The following is a 22,270-nucleotide window of genomic DNA, read 5'->3' as shown; positions in this document are numbered from 1 at the left end:
ATATTTAAAAATTCGAATTTTTAATTCAAAATGTGAATTTAAAAAATTCTTTTAAATTCTTTTCCTGTAACGCTTCATTAACTGCTGCAGCTTTTTGCAGCGTTAATTTAATTAATCCGTATAACATTTATTATTTTATTTTCGAAAGAAAAATGTACTTTTTTAAACCTGTTATAAGGATCATTTAATTCAAATTTTTCAAAGATGAATTTAAGTGAACAATTTGAATTCGTTCTTCGAACTCAGTCCAGATTGGATGGCAAATGGGCTAAAACGGACTTACAGCAATGTTTTAATTATGACGGTTTATCTTTGCTGTGGAATGATATGATAAAAGATGGAGAGCTTACAGGTGCATTTAGTGATGGCATCCTAAACTCTGTTGGAGTGACCTCTAAAAAAGGTGTATTTCTTTACACTTATATTAAAAATTTAAAAAATTAATTACCGCTAAAACGTATTTTACGTACAACTATTCTATTCATTAAAATTTTACGTCTAAAGTATAATTATTTATTAAAATACTGAATTTTAAATTCTTATTTTAAACATGCTAAAAAACTAATTATATTTTAACTATGCATTATTTGTAATACTCCAATATTATGAATATTATTAGTACTTTCCCCATAAATTATAGAAATTAGATAAAACATTTTATGGTATTCATAATAATAATCATAAGTAATCATTTTAGGCGAAAGTGGTCATTTTTATTGTGGGTTAAGGGTTTTAACATGTCTCTGCTGTGATGGAATATGTGGTCCTCAAAGGGGATGTAATTGTAGTCCATGTCAAAAACTTGACAAAGATGAAGCTAGCAGAATAGAAATTGAAGCTAGAAAACCAGACCCTGTTCAACCCCAATTGGAGAGTTGGATTTGGGGCCCTCAAGCAAGTAATACTGGGAAACATTAAAATTCTAATGATTTTTGTAAAAAGCTTAACGAAAATGAATTATACCTAACACTAAAATTTTTTAGCCAAAGAACAATTAGAAAACTGTATATCATCTTTAAATTTAGAACAGAAGCTTTTATGTGGAAACACAGCTGGAAGTACATTATCTGCAAAAAGGCTGTTACAAAGACTTGTTGTTTTTCAAAGATATTTTATTGCTTTAAGTAGATATTATCCATCTGATCATATAAAACCACCCTTGGAAAAGCTGACAATTCCAGTAAATTCAAACATATCTTATCAAAAGTGAGTTAAGGGTTATTAAAATTTGTATTAGTGTAAAATAAAAAATTATTAATTACCTTTTGTTTCAGCGTAAAAGCTCATGATAAAGCTACTCTTGGGCTTGCCAGAGTTGGTACAACAGCCGTTCTTAATTTTTCATTTGCTTTTCTTAAAAGAGCATGGCGATCAGGTTTTGTATTATTTACTTACTTTAAAATTTTGTGCCTCAATTACAACATCAAGCCATCCTTTTTAATATTGACAGGAGAAGATGCAGATTTATGCAGTGAAGTTCTTCAAGAATCTCTGGAGGCCATGAGATCTTTACCGGAAGCCACTTTATTCGATGAGTCAAATGTTTCCCCTGTTTGGCTAGAGGTAGTTGAAAAATCAACTAAATTTTTACAGCAAGTTGTACTCGGGTAAAGTAATTTTTATCGTAATCATTTATACATATTTGTAATATATATAAATTAATTTTTTTTTACTTTATTTTTACACAAAGAGATGTTAATAGTGGAAGAATCAGTGGAGAAGTACCTATAAATGATCAGCATACTGCTTTGTGTTTACTCTTAGAATTAGCTATGCAACGTGGATCTCTAAACCATATTTTAAATTCCGTTTTGCTTTTATTACGTTTATGGGATAAAGGAAAGTATGAAGTTGAAAATCGTGTTTTGTCTTCAGGCACGAGTGCTCCATTGGTTCCACTTTTAAAAAGGTTTCAAAACCTTTTATCATTAAAATCTGATACGTCTTCTTATATTTTCGAAGAATTTTCTTCGTCCAAGGTTATTCATTACTCTATTTTTTAAGTTTAATTAATTTAAATAAATTATTATTATTTTGAGCTACTGATAAGAAATATAAATTTTTTTTTTTTTTTACAGGTTAGCCCAACTGAATGTTTTTTAAGGTACTGTCAGTTACCAGAAAATGAAGACGTGAGTGTAGATTTGCGACAATCCGCCGTCATAATAATGTCTTATTTAGATCGTTTAGCAGCCCCATACTCCCCAATGCCTGTTTTTGGAAAGGTTAGTTTTTAATTTTTTTATCTTTACTTTTTGTAAAATTATTATTAATAATAATGTTTATTTTTAGAACCAACTTAATGGAACCATTTATCAAGAAGTAATGGCTTGGGGTTGGTTATCGTGGAGTAGTTGTCACGATTTGGGTACTTCTCCTCAAAGTTGCGACAGTATTCGTGAATTGGGTGTAAAACAAATTGTTTGTGCCGAAAGATGGCTTTTGATATTAACTTTAACCGGAAAAGTTTACATTATGTACTACAGCTCGGAAACTCAAGTATGAACATGACATATTATATTAGTAATACTTTGTTTAAAAAAAAAAAAATTAAATACTTACATTTTGACAGTGTCCTGAACAAATCGAAGGATTCGACGGTAAGGAAATAAGCAAATTAGCAGCACATGCAGACGGAAAACATAGCCTTGCTCTTTCCTGCGATGGAGATGTGTATTCTTGGGGAAATGGAGACGGCGGCAGATTGGGTCATGGAGATAATAATTCTCGTGATCAACCTACGAAAATAACGGAATTAGTTGGCAAAAATGTCATTCACATTTCTTGTGGAGCGACGTACAGGTATATTTAATTTTTAAAAAAATCATTTTAATTTACGTTATTTCTAAAAATATTTATCGACAAACAATTGTAACAAAATTACAGTGCAGCCGTTACATCTTCCGGAGAAGTATATACTTGGGGTAGAGGAAATTACGGTAGATTAGGACACGGAACAAGCGAAGATCACACTGTTCCAACTCTTGTTGTGGGTTTAAAAGATTATTTTATAGTTGATATAGCTTGCGGAAGTGGAGATGCTCAAACACTGGCAGTTACAAATACAGGTTTAGTGTTTTCATGGGGAGACGGAGGATACGGAAAATTAGGCACGTATAAAAAAATAATTTTAAAAATCTAAATTAAAGTTTTATTATGACGTAATTTTTTTTTTACGTATAGGGAGGGGAGGGAGCGACGGTTCAAAGACTCCAAAATTAATAGAAAAATTACAAGATATAGAAGTTGCACGAGTTTATTGTGGATCACAATTCAGTTTAGCTTTAACGAAATCCGGTTCTGTATATACTTGGGGAAAAGGAGATAATCATAGATTAGGACATGGTTCCGAAAACCATGTAAGATTTCCTAAACTCGTCGAAGGTTTAAACGGTAAAGCAACATTTTTAATTTCTAAATTTCGTTTTAACATAAAACTAAGCACAAATTTTTAAAATTGGTAGGGAAATGTATTAAAAAGGTAGCAGTTGGTTCAGGACACGTTCTAGCATTAACTGATGATGGAGAAGTTTACGGGTGGGGAAGAAATGACAACGGTCAGGTCGGAGAAACTAGTGAAACAAATGTCTCAGAACCGACTTTACTTACATTACTTCAAGGGAAAAATATTGTTGACATTGATTGTGGGCCTAATCAAGTATGTAGAAAAAAATGGAGGTTTATTATTTATATATATATGTAATATTTTTATTTTTAAAACGGGTTTTTTTTTTTTTTTTTTTTAGAGTATTGCTTGGAGTAGCAGTAATACGTATAGCATTAATCTAAGAGTGGCATTTGTTGTGGATATTTGTGAAGAAACATTTTGTTGTTTAAATCAATTACTAATGGTTGTTAGCGAAGGGGTTTGTCGATCTCACGATTGGCCTCCACCACAGGATAAGGAATGCATGACTGTTGCGTGTTTGAATTTACTGCGTTTGCAGGTAATTATTAAATAAAGAAGGGACGTTTTTTTGGATATCTTGACTAAATTTATCAAAATAGATTTAAAACTATTGTTATTTACTTACAGTTATACGCTCTTATTTCACACAATATTGATCCGAAATGTGTTGGACTTAACCCCGGTTCAAGTCTTTTGACAAGTTTGCGACAGCAAATAATGAATTTGGCAAGTAAAAACGGAGTAGTTATAACCATACAATCAGCAGCACAAGCTGCACTGCAAGTTGGTTGGTCTATACTTCTGCCCACCGCCGACGAGCGATCGAAAACGTTAAGTTCTTTATTACCAAGTGTAGGTACTGATCCTTCCAATGTCAGTTCCGGCCAAAGATTTATGACTGATTTATTAGTTTCTACATTAATGGCTGATGAAGGATTAGAAACTGCTTTGAAAGCCGCCATCAAGGGTAAATGTTCTGTAAAAAAAAAAAAAAAATTGATAAATGATTACTTGAAAGTTTTATATAATAAAGATAAATTTTTTTTTTCAGTTGAATTACTGAACGCGGATAAAGACAAATTAAACGATTCTATGGAAGCTATGGAAGATGCCAATCAAAGTAAAGATCCTTCGAATCTTGAAAAAAATACCAGTACGATACCTTTATTACAGCTTATTAAACAACTTTTAAAAAATGGTTGTTCTTCAACTTTAACCAAGTTACAATCTCTTACCGGAAATGGAAGCGAACTTCCGGGTTTGAATTCTATGTTCAACAAAGAAAAATCAGAAAGAAGTCCTAGCTTAAATCTTTTGCTGAGATTTCAACGCCTTCTTATTTGTCAAATATATCCGCAAAGCTTGGAGGAGAGATCAGCACTAGGTATTTCCTTTTTTACTTTTCTGGAATTTAAAATTTTATATTTTCACAAAAATTTTTTAAAAATTTATTTTTACAGATCAGAATATAATTGGAGCTGAATCGTTATTACGAAAATACACTTACCAATTATGTAGTCACGCTCTTGAAATTCTACCTCTGGCTTCCAGCTTGGCATCTAAAAATTGGAAATATCGTTTTTTAGTTCTTCAAATTTTAACAACTGATGTGATCGACGTCCTGCTTCCAGAATTTTTAACCAGTTTGGTTTTACTTCAAATAGAAGTTCCGCTTTTGATGTATCAGGTGGATTGGCTTCAATTATTTAATTCCTTACTCGATTCCTTGGATCAGTTTAACAGATTAATTAGAGATATCGAAAAGGAAGATTCGGAAGATTTGTCTTGGCCTGGAATTTTTGGTATTTAATAATTTTTTATTTTCAACAATATTATTTGAATGCTTTTATATCACATACCTTTGTAACTTATGACGTAGACATTCAAACTTATCGATCTCCGACACAATTAACTCAAGAAGATTCTATGATTATTCGCGAATGCGATTTGTACAATCATAATCACGATGGAGGTTTATGGATCGTAATTAATGGTAAAGTTTACGACGTTCAGGATTTTAAATCTCAGGCTCTGTGCGACGGGGATTTACTTCAACGTTATGCCGGCAAAGATGCAACACAAGTAAATTATATAATATTTTATCCTTAATTAGAATTTTCTAAAGTAAAAATTTAAAAAAAAAATTTTTATTTATTTTAGGCTTTCACATCGGTTAATCATTCATTATTGGCGAAAGGCATGATGACATCATATCTAGTCGGTTCATTTTTAGAAGATGAAAATTTGGAATATGAGAAAAGCGTTATAGTATCCCCTTTATTAGATGCCGAAAGAACTTTGGCTTATTTATTAGGATTACATTCTTATTGGCTAACCGAAAGCACACCTCTTCAAGAGCCCGAGGAAGAAGCCAAGGAATGGTTAAACGCATCATTTTTAACAGGTGGATTACAAATTTTGCTACCTCCAAATCCCTACGAAGAAGAAAAGGGAGAAGCTAGGAGTGCTACGTCAACGCCTGGTAACTCTTATTTTTTTTAATTTTCAATTTAAAGTTTCTTAATATTATTATAAATTGATTTTGTTTTAAAAGGTAATACTCCTACGGAAGAACCGAAGCAACATATTAACGGATTGGGTCGATTTAAAATCGATCCCGTCATGTCATTTTTACAAGCTTTGGCCGAATATCGAATATCGGATTCCCAAGTGGACGCTCTTATTAATATAATTGATAGATATTGTAAACAACAACATTTCATGGCTCACGTTGATTTTTCAATGGAACATCCCGTCGAAGAAGTCGGCAGATTACTCACGGCTATTTTAATTAAACATTTGCAATTAGGACAAATCGTCCTTTCCCTAGTTGAGTCTGAACTTAGGAAAGAAGTCATCAAAGAAATACCGAAAAAATTTTCCGAAGTCATAAAAATCGTGCACAATGCAAAATGGAATTTGATAAAAATGCGCCAGGAAAAAAATTGTTCGTACAAAGAAGTGGCGACTCCAATGTTAGATAAATGTAGATTTTTACTATACGATGTCAGGGCCGCAACCAGTCACGAAATTAACGCGTTGAAAAGGCTACAACTTTTACATACTTTACCACCGTGGAAGAGAAACGTAAAGAAAATAATGAGTGATATCAGGGATAGAAAAAATATGGTGTCTTCGAAACCTGAGGATATTGTAAATACATCAATTCAAAATCAAAAGGAAAACGACGCGAAAAAAAAATTCAAAGAATCCGATCTTGAGGGTTGGTTAATTTAAAATTAATTAAAATTTATTTTTATAAATTGTAGGAGGTAATTAAAAATTTTTAAATGAATTTTTAGGAGATAAAGACACGTGTGTGGAAGATGAATCAAGCTGCGGTGATAACGATTTAGCCGACGAATCAAGTGAAAGTATTAAAGATATTGAAAATTCAAACATAAAATATCCATCGAGTATTTTTTTAGAAACCTGTGATAAAAATTATATAAATTTACGTAGCGACGATAGTAATACCTTGGCTACGAGTATCGTCGAGTTTATAATGCAAGAAGATTGTCCGAATGTTGAAATTCTTAAAAAATCAATGTACTGTCAAATGGAAAGAGTGGAAATTCGATTAAGCGGTTTAAAAATGATTAGCAACTTGTTACAAAAAACTCATTTGGTTGCTTCGGTAAAGTATGCCTTACTGAACGGATGGTTAGGAAATTATCACAAGAGAAAAATGACGACATTCAAACCCATTCATTTCCTCGACAATATTCAATTGGTCACACCTTATTACAAAGCTCAGGTGACGTTGGCTCAATCTAAAATATCGTCCTGGGTAATCGACATGTTAAGACAATTCGTAATATTTTCCGATAACAATCGGAAAAGTAATGGTTTCGGTGAAAAAGGAATATTGAAAGATTCTTTAATAGGATGGACGAAACGCGTTTCCTGGATAAGATTCGTATTAAGCTTGATTGCAATTTTAACGAGGACTTACAAAGGTACCGAAATAAGCTTCGTCATTAATTCTGGAGTGCTATCGTTATTGCAAACATTGTTGAAACAAGTTTTTCAAAAGTCCGTTTTGGAACCGAAAAAAGAACATAAAATAACGGAGGAATATGTGATTTACGAAGATTCGGCGGAAAAATCTAAAGGAGCTGGAACAGCTGTTTCCGGACCTGAATTAGCAAACAAACTCAAAATCGGTAAATTATTAATAAAAACTTGGTTTTAAAAGTTACCGAGAAATTAAAAAAATACTAATCACTTTGTAAAAAATGCTAGGAACTCGGGTGACTCGCGGAGCCGATTGGAAATGGGGAGATCAAGATGGACCTCCAAACGGAGTTGGTAGGGTTGTTGGAGAGCTGGGAGTTGACGGTTGGGTTCGCGTACAGTGGGATAACGGTTCGACAAATTCGTATAGAATGGGAAAAGAAGGAAAATACGATTTGAAGCTCGTCGAGCCTACTCCCGTTGACGCTGGTATAAATTTTTTTAAAAATAAATATTTGAAATTATATAATAATAATAATAATAATAATGTGTTCTTACCTTTAATTTTCAGAAACTGATTCGGATGAAGAGTCGACAGCTCAGTTGGAAACAAGTTTGTCCGAAATACGTCCTGAAAAAATATTAAAAGAAGCCACAATTAATTTTTTAATCAATTTGTCGCTTTGTTGCGGTATAGAGGCCGACAATGTTCAAACATCGTCAATTAAATTACTAACAGGATTACTTAGGCACATTATTTATCACGGAAATAAAACTCCAGAATCTTCGAATCAAACGGTTTTTTTTTGTCAAATGCAACAGTCCAAGTGGGCGAATCTAGGTTTTGTTCGTGCTATAGCGTGTTGTAAATCAATGGCTGTGGCTTTCACGAGTCCAGCTTGGCTTAATCTTTTGTTGGCCATGGCGGGAAAACAAGATCATTCTCTTGCCGTGAATCTTCCTCTTCAAATTTTGGCTCTAAGAATGTTAAAAACTGTTTTACCATACTGGAACACGGATGCAGCTGCAAAAATGAATTTTTTAGATAAGTTATTTCATTTAATGGGAGTCACCATTTTAACTTGCAGAGAAGATGGTAGTTTGCAGAAAGATTCAAAGCTTTTGAAACCAAGGGTTCCTCTAACAGCCACTTACAGCAGCACTATCGGGGAAGAATGTGTTTTACTCCTTAGAACTTTACATTCCTTACCTGGTTGGGATAATTGTTTAAACAAATTTTTACTATCCAAACTTGGACTCGCTGGTGAACTTTTAACGAATAGTCCACTGTTGAATATTCAGGTTGGTTTTAAAAAAAAATTTTTTGGCGATAATTCAAGTTTATGATAATAATTTTTTTTTTTTTTTTTTAAAGGAAAATGAAAATGAAATGGATTCTGCAGTCAAAATTCATTCTGAAGTTATTGCAGCCTTATCGATGATAGGAGGAATCGATTCGAGACTTCGGATCGGAGGTTTGGTTACATCTGATTTAATGGAAGGTCAAGGAACTGTTTGTCGCATTAGTCAAAGTGGAAAATTAGTTGTTCAATTAAATGATTCTCTAAATCAAAAAAAATTATCGATAGGAAATTGCAAATCATTTCCTCAGCTACAATTCGATTTGGAAAGAATGCCCATTAACGAAAGTTCTCTTGACATGTGGGGTAATTTATTAGGTAAGTTTTTTAATTTTAAAAACAAAGTTTACCTTGCGCGGCACGAAAATAATTTTTCCTACTTTTGCATTTTAGCATACACCACAACCAACATAAGTGATAATCGTCACGCTAGATCCGTTCCTGCTTTTGTCAATTCGACGCTTTTAAGATCACAGCAACATCAGTTAGCAGCCATAAAAGCTTGCCGACAACTTTTTCGCCATCAAAGGATATTGAGAAAAATATTAAAACAGCCGTCTGTCGAAATGGTTTTGACACTGGAAGCACTTAACGAAGGAGAAGATGTCGAAACTAGTTCCGAACAATTTTTACTTCAAAGAATGATGTTGAAAGCCACTCAACCGTCGCCTCTGAAAGCAATTTTTTGTAAAGAAGAATTAGAGGTAAGTATTTATTATATAAATCCCTTTGAAATAAAATACAACGATTCAATTTTAATAATTACATTTAATTACTTTAGGTGGCGGCTTTGAATATTAGTCAACATCTAGCATCCGAAATGATAAATAAAGGAAATAGAGAAAGTGAAACCGCAACTCCTGCCAGTGAATGTTCATTACCATCCCTTATTTCGTCCAGTAATAAACTTCATAATTCAAAAAAAAAACCTAGAACTCCATCACCATTTCTAACTCCTCTCGTGGAACAAATCACCGAAATGGGTTTTAGCAGACGAGGAGTGGAATTTGCCATTCGGGCTCTGAGTGAGTGTCGCATAAAATTAATTTTCTTTTTTTAAACAAATGCTTTTCTAATGATTTTTGCTTTATTTTTAGGTGCTAACGGAGTTGATCCAACTGCTGAAAGACTTGTTGCCTGGCTATTAGAAAATCCAAATGTGCCTTTATCAACATCGGATACGATTTCATCATTCGATGGATTATCCGACACCGATTCAATGTCTGACGATATCGATGAGGGAAACGTATCTTATAATGATCGAGGAGTGACTTCTCCATCTTTTAATTTAAGATCGGATTTTTTGAGCAACGACGAATATGCTCTTTACATTCGGGATAATATAGCTTTGGGTATGATCGTTAGGTGTTGTAAAACGTACGAAGAGGTTCACGAAGGAGATATCGGGAGAGTTTTGAAAATAGATCGGGAAGAATTACACGACTTGAATGTCAGGGTAAGGTTTAAGTAAAATTTTTAAGGTTTAATTTAGGTTTAAACGGTGTTATATGCGTATAATTTTTTCAGGTCGATTGGCAGCAAAAAGGTAGTCCGTATTGGGTGAGATTTATTCACATTGAATTAGTAGGATTTCCATCGTCATTACCTCCGCCTCCGACGATTAAAATCGGTGATAAAGTCAAAGTTAAATCGTGCGTTATAGCTCCGAGATATAAATGGGGATCCGTTGATCATAATAGCGTCGGTATTGTTACGAGTATCAGCAGCAATTCCCGAGATTTAAAAGTAGATTTTCCACAGCAATCAAATTGGACTGGATTGATTTCTGAAATGGAGGTACCGCACGTTTCACTGTCAGAAAATGACTATTAAAATTATTGCAAACGTAAAATAAATTAAAGAAATAAAAAAAATTTTTTTTTTTATCCAGATCGTCCAGTCGTGCCACGAGGGTATTCACTGCTACGGTTGTCAAATGTATCCCCTTATCGGCCCGAGATTTAAATGTAAAGCTTGCGAAAATTTTAACTATTGCGAAAATTGTTTTTACACGAAAAAAAATCACAGGCACGGATTTATGAGAATCACTGAACCAGGTGAGTTAATTATATTTGTTTTCATTACGAAAAAATGTGGTTTTCGATTTAATTAATTGATTGAATTTAAATTCAGGAAATGCTGCTGTTTTTGCCGGAAAACCGGGTAAATATCATCATGCGAAACAATTGGAAAGTACTCCGGTAGCAGATGAGGTTGGGATTATCGATGATTGGGCGAGGTGTATAAAAACGCTCACGGTTTCATCCCGGGAAAATTGGGCTCATCGTTTACTCGACGAATCCGGATTGTTTTGGGAAAGTTGCGGTCCGAAGGAAAAACATTGGATACGCCTCGAAATGCATCAGGACATTCTAATAAAATCCTTAAAAATATTATTGGATCCGTTGGATAATAGTTACATGCCGTCTTTAATTATAGTTTACGGAGGAGACACGTTTTCTTCTTTGATCGAACTTGCGACGATAAATATTCGAAACACGGATACTCTAGTCACGCTCCTATCGGATGTCAAAGAATTTTATTCCTGTATAGAAATAGCGATTAAGCAGTGCTGGAACGGAGGAATCAATTGCAAAATTCATTCTCTTTTAATAACCGGAAAAAAAAGATTGGTTAATGACGAACTTCCTTTGAATGTATCGTTTTTAGCGACTGATTACGAAGAAATTCCAGTCAGTATTTTTTTTTTTTTGGATTAATTTATTTATTATATGTACCTGTACTGAAATATATTTTAAAATTTTTTTGACGAGTAGGAAGTGAAAACATTGAGTGAAACGTCTAGTCATTCAAAATTATGGAGCGACAGTCCGACAAAAGTATTCGTGTGGGGATTAAACGATAAAGATCAACTCGGAGGATTAAAAGGATCAAAAGTCAAAGTACCTGTTTATTCGGAGAGTTTAACAGCTCTTAAACCAATTCACATAGCTGGAGGATCAAAATCTTTGTTTATAGTTTCCTACGATGGAAAGGTATAATTCGGAAAAAAAAAAAAAAAAAAAAAAAAAAATTTCCAGCGTGTTTTCACTTTGGTTTCAATTAAATAATAATGTTTTAGTTGTACGCATGTGGAGAAGGTACGAACGGAAGATTAGGTTTAGGTCATAGCAATAATGTGGCGACTCCATGTCAATTGACGTCTTTGAACCAGTACGTGATTAAAAAAGTTGCGGTTCATTCGGGAGGAAAGCACGCCATGGCTCTCACACTCGATGGAAAAGTATTTTCTTGGGGAGAAGGAGAAGATGGAAAATTAGGTCACGATAATCGATTGAGTTTGGATAGACCTAAAATGATAGAAGCGCTAAAATCTAAACGTATCAGAGATATTGCTTGCGGAAGTTCTCACAGTGCCGCCATTTCTTCGACAGGAGAATTATTCACATGGGGTTTGGGAGAATACGGAAGATTGGGGCACGGAGATAATTTGACGCAGCTTCGTCCGAAATTAGTATGATTTTTTTCGAATAATATTTTTTTTATAAATATACGGATTGTAAAATGATTAGGTTTTTTTTTAAATAGGTGAAAGCACTTTTGGGTCATCATATCGTTCAAGTGGCCTGCGGTTCAAGAGATGCTCAAACTCTTGCTTTGTCTGCCGAAGGTCTTGTTTTTTCATGGGGAGATGGGGATTTTGGAAAACTAGGTCGAGGTGGAAGCGAAGGTACGAAAAAAGAAAATGTCTTGTTTTTACATTTAAGTACTACGGATGATTGTTTTTTTTTTTTTTGTACATTTTTAGGTTGTGACATTCCGCATAATATAGAAAGACTCAACGGATTGGGAGTTTGCATGATTGAATGCGGAGCACAATTTTCTTTAGCTTTGACTAAATTTGGACAAGTTTACACGTGGGGTAAAGGAGATTATTTTCGTCTTGGACATGGTTCCGATCAACACGTAAGAAAACCTACTCTGGTCGAAAGTTTAAGCGAAAAAAAAATTGTTCACGTTGCCGTTGGGGCTTTACATTGCTTATGTGCTACGGATCAGGGACAGGTAAAATAAATCGTGACGTGGTATGAGGTAATTGTTGTTATGGAGAGTGATTGAATTTTTAAATCACGTAAAGGTTTATGCTTGGGGAGATAATGATCATGGTCAGCAGGGAAACGGTACCATTCTAGTCAATAGAAAACCGTCATTGGTTTTAAATCTGGAAGGAGTGAGAGTCAATCGCGTGGCTTGCGGTTCTTCTCATTCGATCGCTTGGACGACTTCTGATACTCATGCTCCGAACATGACCGAACCGGTACTTTTTACAGCATTAAAAGATCCCCTGGGAGCCCTTTGCTTAAGTAAATTTTAGTTTTTCTATTTTTTTTTTAACTATTAAAATTATGCGTTATTGAAAAAAGATTAAAGTTATTGATTTAATTGATTTTAGAAACAGATTCGGTTGTTAATGAAGAAGAAGAATCTAAGCAAAATTCGTCAGCTTCCGCGTCAAATTCTTACCATTCAACTCTGTCTCAGTTGGTATTGCCTCTTGCTTCAAATGTGGCCAAACAGCAAGCTCTTCAACACATACTTGTTGCTTTGCAAATTTTACACGCCAGAGAATGCGTAGTGGCAGCATTATCTAGTCATAGTAGTAACGTCACATCTCCACCGCACATCAATTTGAAATATTCGGCAAACAGTCCCGTCGAAGATGGTTCGAATAGTTCAGCAATTCAAATTTCTCAAGGTGGCGGTGAAGCTCTAGCAAACGCAAACGAAGCCATTCCATCGGTGATTACATCAATATCGTCACTAAAATTTTTTCTGTTGTTAAAAAAAAAAAAAAAAAAAAAAAAAAAAAGATTAGTATTATTATTTTTTGTGTTTAGAGTTCGAGAGTTTCCCCCGAAAGCGAAATTGAAAATCCAGTCATGATTTTCCAATCACTAACGAGTTCAGCCAGCCTTTCATCGAAAAGTTCTAAATTATCGGCGAGCGCAATGAGTGTAATTGCGGCCACGGTGACTTCACACGCTCAAGTGATTGGAACAACTGAACCTAATGATCCTAGCATACCTGTTTTAGACGATTTTTCTTGTTTGCTGAATCAGAATGATGCTAGAGTGCTAGTTGATTTCTTAAAGTTAGCCGTAGCCGGAAGAGCAGGACCTAATGCGAAAGAAACAATTTCTAATGTTTTGATTGGTACCAAAAAAATTTTTATCAGTAAAAAAACAAATAAAAAGCGACTATTCAATCAACTTATCGATTTTTTTCAGCAATGGCGGCTTCTTCCAGTGCCGTATCTGATATGCTATTAGAATTATGCGTGACGGAGTTGGAAGACGTCGCAATGAACACACATTCTTTTCAATCCAAATTGCAGCCCGTGACTCAAGAAAGTAGTCATCCCTACATTAACGGTGTGTCTTTGACCGGCCACGTGAAAATCCCTGGAGCCGAAGCTTTGCACGTAGAATTTGACAAACAATGTTCAACTGAATTACGTCACGATCCTCTCGTCATAATTGACGGTTCTGGGAAAACGGCTTCCGTTAGATCTGGAAGAGAATGGAGTGATTGGTCATCTGAATTATTAATAAAAGGTTCGTTTATCGTTAACGTTAAAAAAAAAAAACCTAAAATTATCGAGTTTTAAAAAAATATAATTTTCAGGCGATGAGTTGCGTTGGAAATTCACAACGGATGGTTCGGTTAATGGCTGGGGATGGCGTTTTACGGTTTATCCGATAGCCGAACCTAAAATTTGTAAAGAATTAGGTTCCGACCGTGCCGTCCTTTCGCAACCTTCAATGGAACTTGCCATGTGCTTATTGGATTCACGATTAGGATTGAGCACAAATAGAAATTTAATTGCTAGATTGGCAGCCGCATTGGCAGCTTGTGCCCAGTTAAGCACTCTACGTACGTTTGAACCTTGATTTTAATTGTTTGCCATTTCGAATTTTTTTTCTAAATTAATTTTTTTTTTTTTTTTTTGCTTTTCAAGTGGCTTCTCAACGGATTTGGGCATTACAAGGTCTACGAAGGTTAATGTCATCGGGTTTGAGTAAACTCATAGCCGTTCACACCATAGACTCTGAAAACAGAGATTCGGCTCTATCGACGCTTTTGAAAGGATTACCTCAAGCTCTTTTACGTCAATATGAATACGAGGAGCCATTAGTTAAAAATGGCAGACATTTAATGCACAGTTCATTTTTTAAAGTTTTGGTTGCGCTCGCCTGCGATTTGGGTTAGTAAAAAAAATTTTTTTTTTTAAATGCTATTTTTAAGGTACAATAGTACTCACGAGTAAAACCTTTTTTTTTTCTTCCCAGGTTTGGATTCTTTTTCTCATTCGTCGGAAAATCATCATAAGTGGTGTTGGTTCCGCAGATATTGCATCGCGTCAAGAGTTGCTTCTTCTCTCATCAATCGAAACAGTCTCCCTCAAAATTTTTGTCTAGAAGTGAAGAAAAAAATAGCGGAAATGATTCCAGATGATGAAACAATACAATGTCATCACGAAGATCACGCACTTTTCAAGCAAGAACAAGATCGACAACTTTTGCTTTGGTTAAATAGGTAAGTAATAATTTTTGGAATGTTTTGAAATGTGTTTCACATAAATGTATAATGGAAAATAAAAATGAAATAATTAATTTTAGAAAACCCGAGGATTGGACTCTGACGTGGGGTGGTAGCGGAACGATATACGGATGGGGACACAATCACAGAGGACAACTTGGAGGAGTCGAAGGGCCTAAAGTGAAAATTCCAACGTCTTGTGAAGCCTTGTCCGCTTTAAGACCAGTTCAACTTGTCGGAGGAGAACAAACTTTATTAGCCGTAACATCCGACGGAAAAGTTTATGCGACTGGATACGGTGCCGGAGGACGATTGGGTCTCGGTGGCACGGATACAATTTTAACGCCGACTCTTTTGGAATCCATACAACATATTTTTATTAAAAAAGTATGAAGCTAAACGAAATAAATTGAAGAAAATGACGTTTGATTACTCACGATATAATAATATTCGCAGGTTGCCGTCAATTCCGGTGGAAAACATTGTTTGGCACTTTCAACCGATGGTAAAGTTTATTCCTGGGGTGAAGGTGATGACGGTAAACTTGGTCACGGTAACAAAAACGGTTGCGATCATCCTCAATTAATAGATGCTCTGCAAGGAAAAGAAATTGTTGATATCGCGTGCGGTGGCGCTCACTCGGCTGCCGTCACGGCTGGCGGAGAAATTTACACGTGGGGCAAAGGTCGCTACGGTCGGTTGGGTCACGGAGACAGCGAAGATCAAATGAAACCGAAATTGGTAAAATTTTAAAGATGTCATTTAATTTTTCACTCTTAAAAAAAATTTTATTTCATGCCCATGAAAATTTTTTTAGGTCGAAACCTTAATTGGATTTAAAGTGATTGACATTGCTTGCGGAAGCGGAGATGCTCAAACTCTTTGCATAACAGACGATGATAACGTGTGGTCTTGGGGAGATGGCGATTATGGAAAATTAGGTCGCGGAGGGTCGGACGGTTGTAAAATTCCAATGAAAATAGAATCGTTAGCCGGACTCGGAGTAGTGAAAGTCGAATGCGGATCACAATTTTCAGTAGCACTCACTCGATCTGGAAGTGTGTACACGTGGTTAGTCATCTATTAAAAAAATTAGTATTATTAGTATTATTAGTATTAGTATTATTATAATTTTTTTCTTTTTTTTTTTTTTCATCAGGGGAAAAGGAGATTACCATCGACTGGGTCACGGATCCGACGAACACGTTCGCCATCCTAAAAAAATCGCAGCACTTCAAGGGAAAAAAATTATTTGCATTGCCACGGGTTCTCTGCATTGCGTAGCTTGCAGCGATTTAGGAGAAGTTTTTACGTGGGGTGACAACGACGAGGGTCAACTCGGTGACGGTACCATGAACGCTATTCATCGTCCTCGTTTGGTGGTTACACTCCAAGGAAAAAATATAAATCGTGTCGCTTGCGGCTCTGCGCACAGTTTAGCCTGGAGCACTAACAAATCTACTTCGGTACGTTAGTATTATCAGTGTTGACAACACTGAAAAATTAAAAACCAATAAATTTTATCAAAAATTTATTTTCATTTACAGGCAACTCACCTTCCAGTTGATGCTCCCATGGAATACGATCTCGTACGTGATATTTCATTGCCGACTCTTAGAAATCGTTTGGTTTTGCTTCATCATTTTTCCGAGCTAGTCAGTCCCAACGTGGCAATGTTCCCAATGGAAGGAGAAGGAAGTTTGGATCAACTCAGAGATATTTTAGTATATTCGGTGAAAGAAGCTACTTTCAGAAAGGTTTTTAATTATTTTCTTGATTTAAAAAAAAAAAAAAAGTTTGTCTTTTATGATAATAACGTTTTCTCTCTCTCTCTCGCGTAAAAGGTTATACAAACTACAATGGTGAGAGACAAACAACATGGACCCGTCATCGAGCTTAATAGAATTCAAGTAAAAAGATCTCGTAGCAAAGGTGGTTTGGCCGGGCCCGACGGCATGAAATCAGTTTTTGGACAAATGGTTAATAAAATGTCTCTACTCACTCAGGAATCACTATTTCTTCCTCACAGAGTTTGGAAAGTCAAGTTTGTCGGAGAATCCGTTGACGATTGCGGAGGAGGTTCGTGTTCAAATTGTTCAACAACTAACTGTAACGGGAAAATCTCATCGGTTAAAAATTATCAATCGTTTAATTTTTTTTTGTCCAGGTTACAGTGAAAGCATTGCCGAAATGTGTGACGAACTCCAAAATGGCTCCCTACCACTTTTGATCGTGACTCCCAACGGTCGAGACGATACTGGAACGAACAGAGATTGTTTTCTACTAAATCCAAACGCCAAAACCACTCATCATTTACAAATGTTTAAATTTTTGGGTAATTATTATTATTATTATTATTACCGTAAAATGCCCTTGGAATGCATTTTTTTAATAATAAAAAATTTATCGAAATTCTTTCAGGTATATTAATGGGAATCGCCATAAGAACCGGAAGCCCTTTAAGCCTTAATCTTGCCGAGCCTGTATGGAAACAATTAGCTGGAATGACTTTAACTCCTGCTGATTTGACGGAAATAGACAGAGATTACGTTCCAGGTGAGTTTTTAATTTTCCCGCCCCCTCTCCCGCCGACCGACGGAAAGTCAATTAAAAAAAAAAAAAAATTGTTTTCCAGGACTTCTTTGCATTCGAGACATGGATCCATCGGAAAAAGTTTTCCAGACATTAGAAATGCCTTTCTCGACTCCATCCGCTTCAGGTGTTGACGTGCCTTTATCAACAAGATATCGTTACGTGACGATAGATAATCGACAGGAATACGTACGATTAGCTTTAAATTGCAGGTATGTTAACATGTAAGTGACGACCCCAAAAACCCGCGAATGACACCCACAATATAATTTCAGGTTGCACGAATTCGATAAACAAATCGCTGCCGTGAGAGAAGGTATGGCCAAAGTCATTCCGGTTCCGTTGCTTTCACTCTTCAGCGGCTACGAGTTGGAAACAATGGTCTGCGGATCGCAAGACATTCCGTTAAACTTACTAAAATCGGTTGCCACGTACAAGGGTATAGATGCGACCGCACCTCTCGTCCAATGGTTTTGGGAAATCATGGAAGATTTCACGAATCAGGAAAGGTCGTTGTTTTTAAGGTTCGCGTGGGGAAGAACGAGGTTGCCAAGAACTATTGCCGATTTCAGAGGAAGAGATTTTGTTTTGCAAGTAAGGAATGAGTGAAGGGGGGGGCATTAAAAAACGTGCCTGATTTCTAAGGTTTTAAGGTTTTCACATTAAAATTTTTTTTTTTTTAAAGGTTTTGGACACGTACAATCCTCCGGATCATTTTCTACCGGAAAGTTACACGTGTTTCTTCCTTTTAAAAATGCCAAGATATTCTTGCAAGGTGAGTGAGTTTGTTAGGTTTTATAGTTTTCCACACACACACACACACCCCTCCTCCCCCTCTTCGAAAAATCCCCTTATAATTTTTTTTTTCTTTCAGTCCGTTTTACAGCAAAAATTAAAATACGCGATAAATTTTTGCAAGTCGTTGGAAACGGACGAATATGCGAGAGTGGCAATACCTGGAAATGCCATAGTATCGACAAGCAGCGACAGCGACGACATGGAAAGCATAGCCAGCGACGGTCCCATCTCAGTTTAAACAATCAATCGATAGATCAATCAATCAATCAATCAGTAGCAACTCGAATTTGAGTTTAATATGTTTTTATATATATATATATATATATATATATATATATATATATATATATATATATATTAAACTAAATAATAATAATGATAATCACGTGTTTATGTAACACAGAAAAATTATTAAAAATAATTTTATGTAAATTATGACTCATTAATGTGAATGTGAATGTGAAAATCCATTCAAATATTGAAATAGAAATAGAAAAGTCTATATTATATTTATTATTATTATTATTTTCAATATTTATAATTTATTATTAAATAATTTAATTTATTTATATATATATATATATTTTAAATATAAAATGTATTTGTTAATAAGTTATAATACTTTTATTTATAAAAATTAAATGCATTTTTTTTTTCTCCTTTGATTAACAATAATAATTATTTGAAAATCAATTTGTTTAAATAATAAATTTCATTTATTTACAAATATTAAAAAAAAAAAATTTTTAATTAATAATAATAATAATAATGATTAATTATTCAATGTTAAAAAAATTTTATGTTTTATTGCAAAAGTCAAAGGCACAACATTTTTTTTTTTTTATTAATTTTGTGCTTTTAAAAAAAAAAAAAATGGGTCAAATTAATAATAATAATAATAATAAAAATAAGTTAGAAGAAGAAAAAAGGATTTAACTTAAAATGTTAAGAAAGAGAAAGAAAGAGAAAAAAATTTACCATAGAGTAAATTTTAGTTGTTTAAAAATTCATCATCTGAATCGTTACCAGCATTATTTGAACTCCTTATAGTTTTCTTTTGTTCCATTAATGTATTCAATTGAATTTTCTTTTGATCCGGAGGCACAGATAAATCTCCAGAATATTTAATTATTCCGCTTTGAGCAATTTTCCATTCGAGCATTTCAGTTGAAAACTCATAACAATTACCCAATTGAGTAAAACCGACAATATAATCGACAGCTTTTCCATCTTTGATAAGTGCAACTGTTGGAATGACTCTAATTCCGAGTCGACCTTAAAACAAAATAACAACCCAAAGGCATAAATGATTATGAAATTGTGCAAACAAGTTTTTATGATCATTTTGAATTTATGATCCTCCATTCAACTACCACCCATGACTCATTCATTCAAAACCCACGTTCCATGTGTATCATAAAAACTATACAAAATAATAATAGTTACCGGTTAAAAAGGGAGCTTTTTCAACATCGATTTTCATAAATCTTGCTTCTAAATGTTGGGTACATAAAATTTTCATGTGATGTTCTAATATATCGCATGCCTGCGATGAAGTTTTAAAAAAAACACAAATGACATTTGACGACATTTTGACATATTCAAAAAATTCTTTTTCGTTATCGAGTTGTAAATATTGACCGTGACCCTAAACAAAAAAAAATTTAATTTTTCATTCTTTAAACTGAACAAAATTTAATTTATATTTAGTATATTACATATATACATCATAAATGGGATTTTCTAACCGGTTTTGTTTTCATTTTGTAAAATATTCAACATACCTGTGCAAGCCATTCTTGTTTGTCTTGCTGTTCTTTTTTTAATTCTTTTAAACGTTTTTCTCGTAGATTTCTTAAGTCATCCGTGTCCAAACGATCTAATTTTTCAAGTTCGGCATCTAATTGATCCTCAACTATTTTAGTTGCTTGCAAGACGTGATGTTTAAGTACGGTTTCGGGTTCCATTATTATTTAAAAAAAATATATTTTTTTTACTTAATAATGATTTTACTTAATTAACAACGCAAAAATAATTTTTTAATAATAAATTATTAATTTTATAAGCACAATCACAAAATTGAAAAATTCATTTGTTCAAAAGATGGACCACAAGTCTACGTTTTTCATGCATGAATGCGTTTAATTTTAAATGTCGTGCCTTTAGAAAATTATTGTTTTTCGTCTGTCTACTGCTATAAATCCTACATATTGAAATTTTTTTAAAATGGCATTGATATTAGCCAAAAGTTTCAATTCTCGATTAATTTTGGATTCTTTACGAACACTATCCGTATCAAACGTTAAACAGTGTCGTATGTAAAATAAATAATTTAACTCGTTTTATTATATAAATACGAATAATTATTAATTAAACATTAAAATTTATTTAAGATTGGTATCCTGATTTTAAACCTGGCCCTTATCCCAAAACTGAAGCTGAAAGAAATGCCGCTGCAAGAAAATACAATTTACTTCCCGAAGAATATCAACCAATGCCAGATGATGGTGATGCTTTAGGTGATTATCCAGATTTATCCCATTACAAAAGATATGAAGACAGAGATCCTTATCACCATTGGGATTTTCCTGATATGAGAAGAGATTTTCTCGAACCAGTATGTCGTCATTATTAAAAGTATTAATACAACAATTATTCACATGCATAAGTTACAAATTAAATAGTTAATTATTAAACACATTTAATTGTTATTAACTTTTAAAGATTATTCGAGCCCTGCTACAAAATTCCTTTTACAAGTTTAAACTAAGTTTATTATTAATTTACAAAAAATTTTACTTAGAATTAAATAATGTTACATTTATTTTTCTATTCTAGGTTCCAATGGAAGCTGTAATACTGCTACCTGAATTTGCTAATCCAGATTCATACAATCTCACACCGAAACAAATATTCAGTCATTTAATTAAATATGTTGTAACTTTAGTTACAGTAATTTATCTTATTAGAAACTACATTATATTAAATGTTCCTGCATTAGAAGTTCAACTTGGAGGAAAACATATAACACATTATACTTTCGAACTAGAAAATGTAAGTTATTATTTTTTAAAACATTTTTTTTTTTTTAATTATAAACGTAAAAAAATATTTAGTCATTTTTTTCTCATTAAATATAAGAAAAATCATTTTTTGTAATATTATAAAAATAAATTATTAATATTGTTATTATTACAGGATCAACAAAAAAAATAATTTTCTATTTTTCAATATAAACAGCCCGGATAGGAAATTAAATTTATGTCATAAAACTAAAATATTTTGTAACCAGTAGTAGTCCAATAATCCAATTTTCATTTCCTTTATCTTATCCCCCTTTTGTCTAAATTTCTCACTCCTGCTAAAAAAAAAAAAATATTATTTAAAATATTATGTAATTGTACACAGAAATAATTTTTAATTAAAGTTACTTTTCAAGTCAATAATTTTAATATGGTTCTTAGCGACAAACTCTTCCATCTTTTTTCATCCTTTGAAATAATCATTGAAAATTTTAACGACATCCAAAGAAAAATTTTTCCAAATCCAAATCTTCTCTTTCTTCCTTTCTTAATCACGTGACTACCTTTAT

The 22,270-nt window shown here is 33.7% G+C and overlaps 3 protein-coding genes across 3 annotated transcripts; 2 read left to right on the top strand and 1 right to left on the bottom strand.

The window, feature by feature from the left end:
• Nucleotides 1–204: 204 nt before the first annotated feature.
• Phum_PHUM338390 (hect E3 ubiquitin ligase, putative) lies at nt 205–18,916 on the top strand (the record flags this gene model as incomplete). The annotated part of the gene is made up of 51 exons (XM_002427686.1): nt 205–403; nt 698–898; nt 984–1,206; nt 1,275–1,375; nt 1,451–1,607; nt 1,691–1,979; nt 2,079–2,225; nt 2,293–2,499; nt 2,573–2,802; nt 2,887–3,114; nt 3,188–3,393; nt 3,465–3,658; nt 3,747–3,947; nt 4,037–4,793; nt 4,870–5,211; nt 5,289–5,491; nt 5,570–5,891; nt 5,964–6,632; nt 6,712–7,575; nt 7,655–7,855; nt 7,938–8,705; nt 8,770–9,045; nt 9,121–9,431; nt 9,509–9,752; nt 9,825–10,183; nt 10,255–10,524; nt 10,619–10,784; nt 10,861–11,420; nt 11,505–11,723; nt 11,810–12,202; nt 12,277–12,418; nt 12,497–12,753; nt 12,827–13,052; nt 13,142–13,488; nt 13,587–13,902; nt 13,977–14,303; nt 14,374–14,622; nt 14,708–14,953; nt 15,039–15,285; nt 15,369–15,675; nt 15,745–16,029; nt 16,106–16,359; nt 16,448–16,754; nt 16,836–17,045; nt 17,133–17,367; nt 17,456–17,623; nt 17,710–17,844; nt 17,924–18,092; nt 18,156–18,474; nt 18,566–18,655; nt 18,755–18,916. 51 exons carry the CDS (start codon nt 205–207, stop codon nt 18,914–18,916), a joined length of 14,505 nt encoding a protein of 4,834 aa, XP_002427731.1.
• A 753-nt stretch (nt 18,917–19,669) lies between these two features.
• Phum_PHUM338380 (thioredoxin domain-containing protein, putative) lies at nt 19,670–20,645 on the bottom strand (the record flags this gene model as incomplete). Its single annotated transcript, XM_002427685.1, has 3 exons — nt 19,670–19,953; nt 20,125–20,326; nt 20,463–20,645. 3 exons carry the CDS (start codon nt 20,643–20,645, stop codon nt 19,670–19,672), a joined length of 669 nt encoding a protein of 222 aa, XP_002427730.1.
• A 259-nt stretch (nt 20,646–20,904) lies between these two features.
• Nucleotides 20,905–21,927, top strand: Phum_PHUM338370 (NADH-Ubiquinone oxidoreductase ASHI subunit; the record flags this gene model as incomplete). The annotated part of the gene is made up of 4 exons (XM_002427684.1): nt 20,905–20,992; nt 21,072–21,295; nt 21,517–21,630; nt 21,919–21,927. 4 exons carry the CDS (start codon nt 20,905–20,907, stop codon nt 21,925–21,927), a joined length of 435 nt encoding a protein of 144 aa, XP_002427729.1.
• Nucleotides 21,928–22,270: the final 343 nt, after the last annotated feature.

The sequence above is a fragment of the Pediculus humanus genome, genomic scaffold, assembly GCF_000006295.1.
Source record: "Pediculus humanus corporis 1103172107745 genomic scaffold, whole genome shotgun sequence".
Classification (NCBI taxonomy): Eukaryota; Metazoa; Arthropoda; class Insecta; order Psocodea; family Pediculidae; genus Pediculus; species Pediculus humanus.
This window is presented reverse-complemented; position numbering and strand designations above follow the sequence as displayed.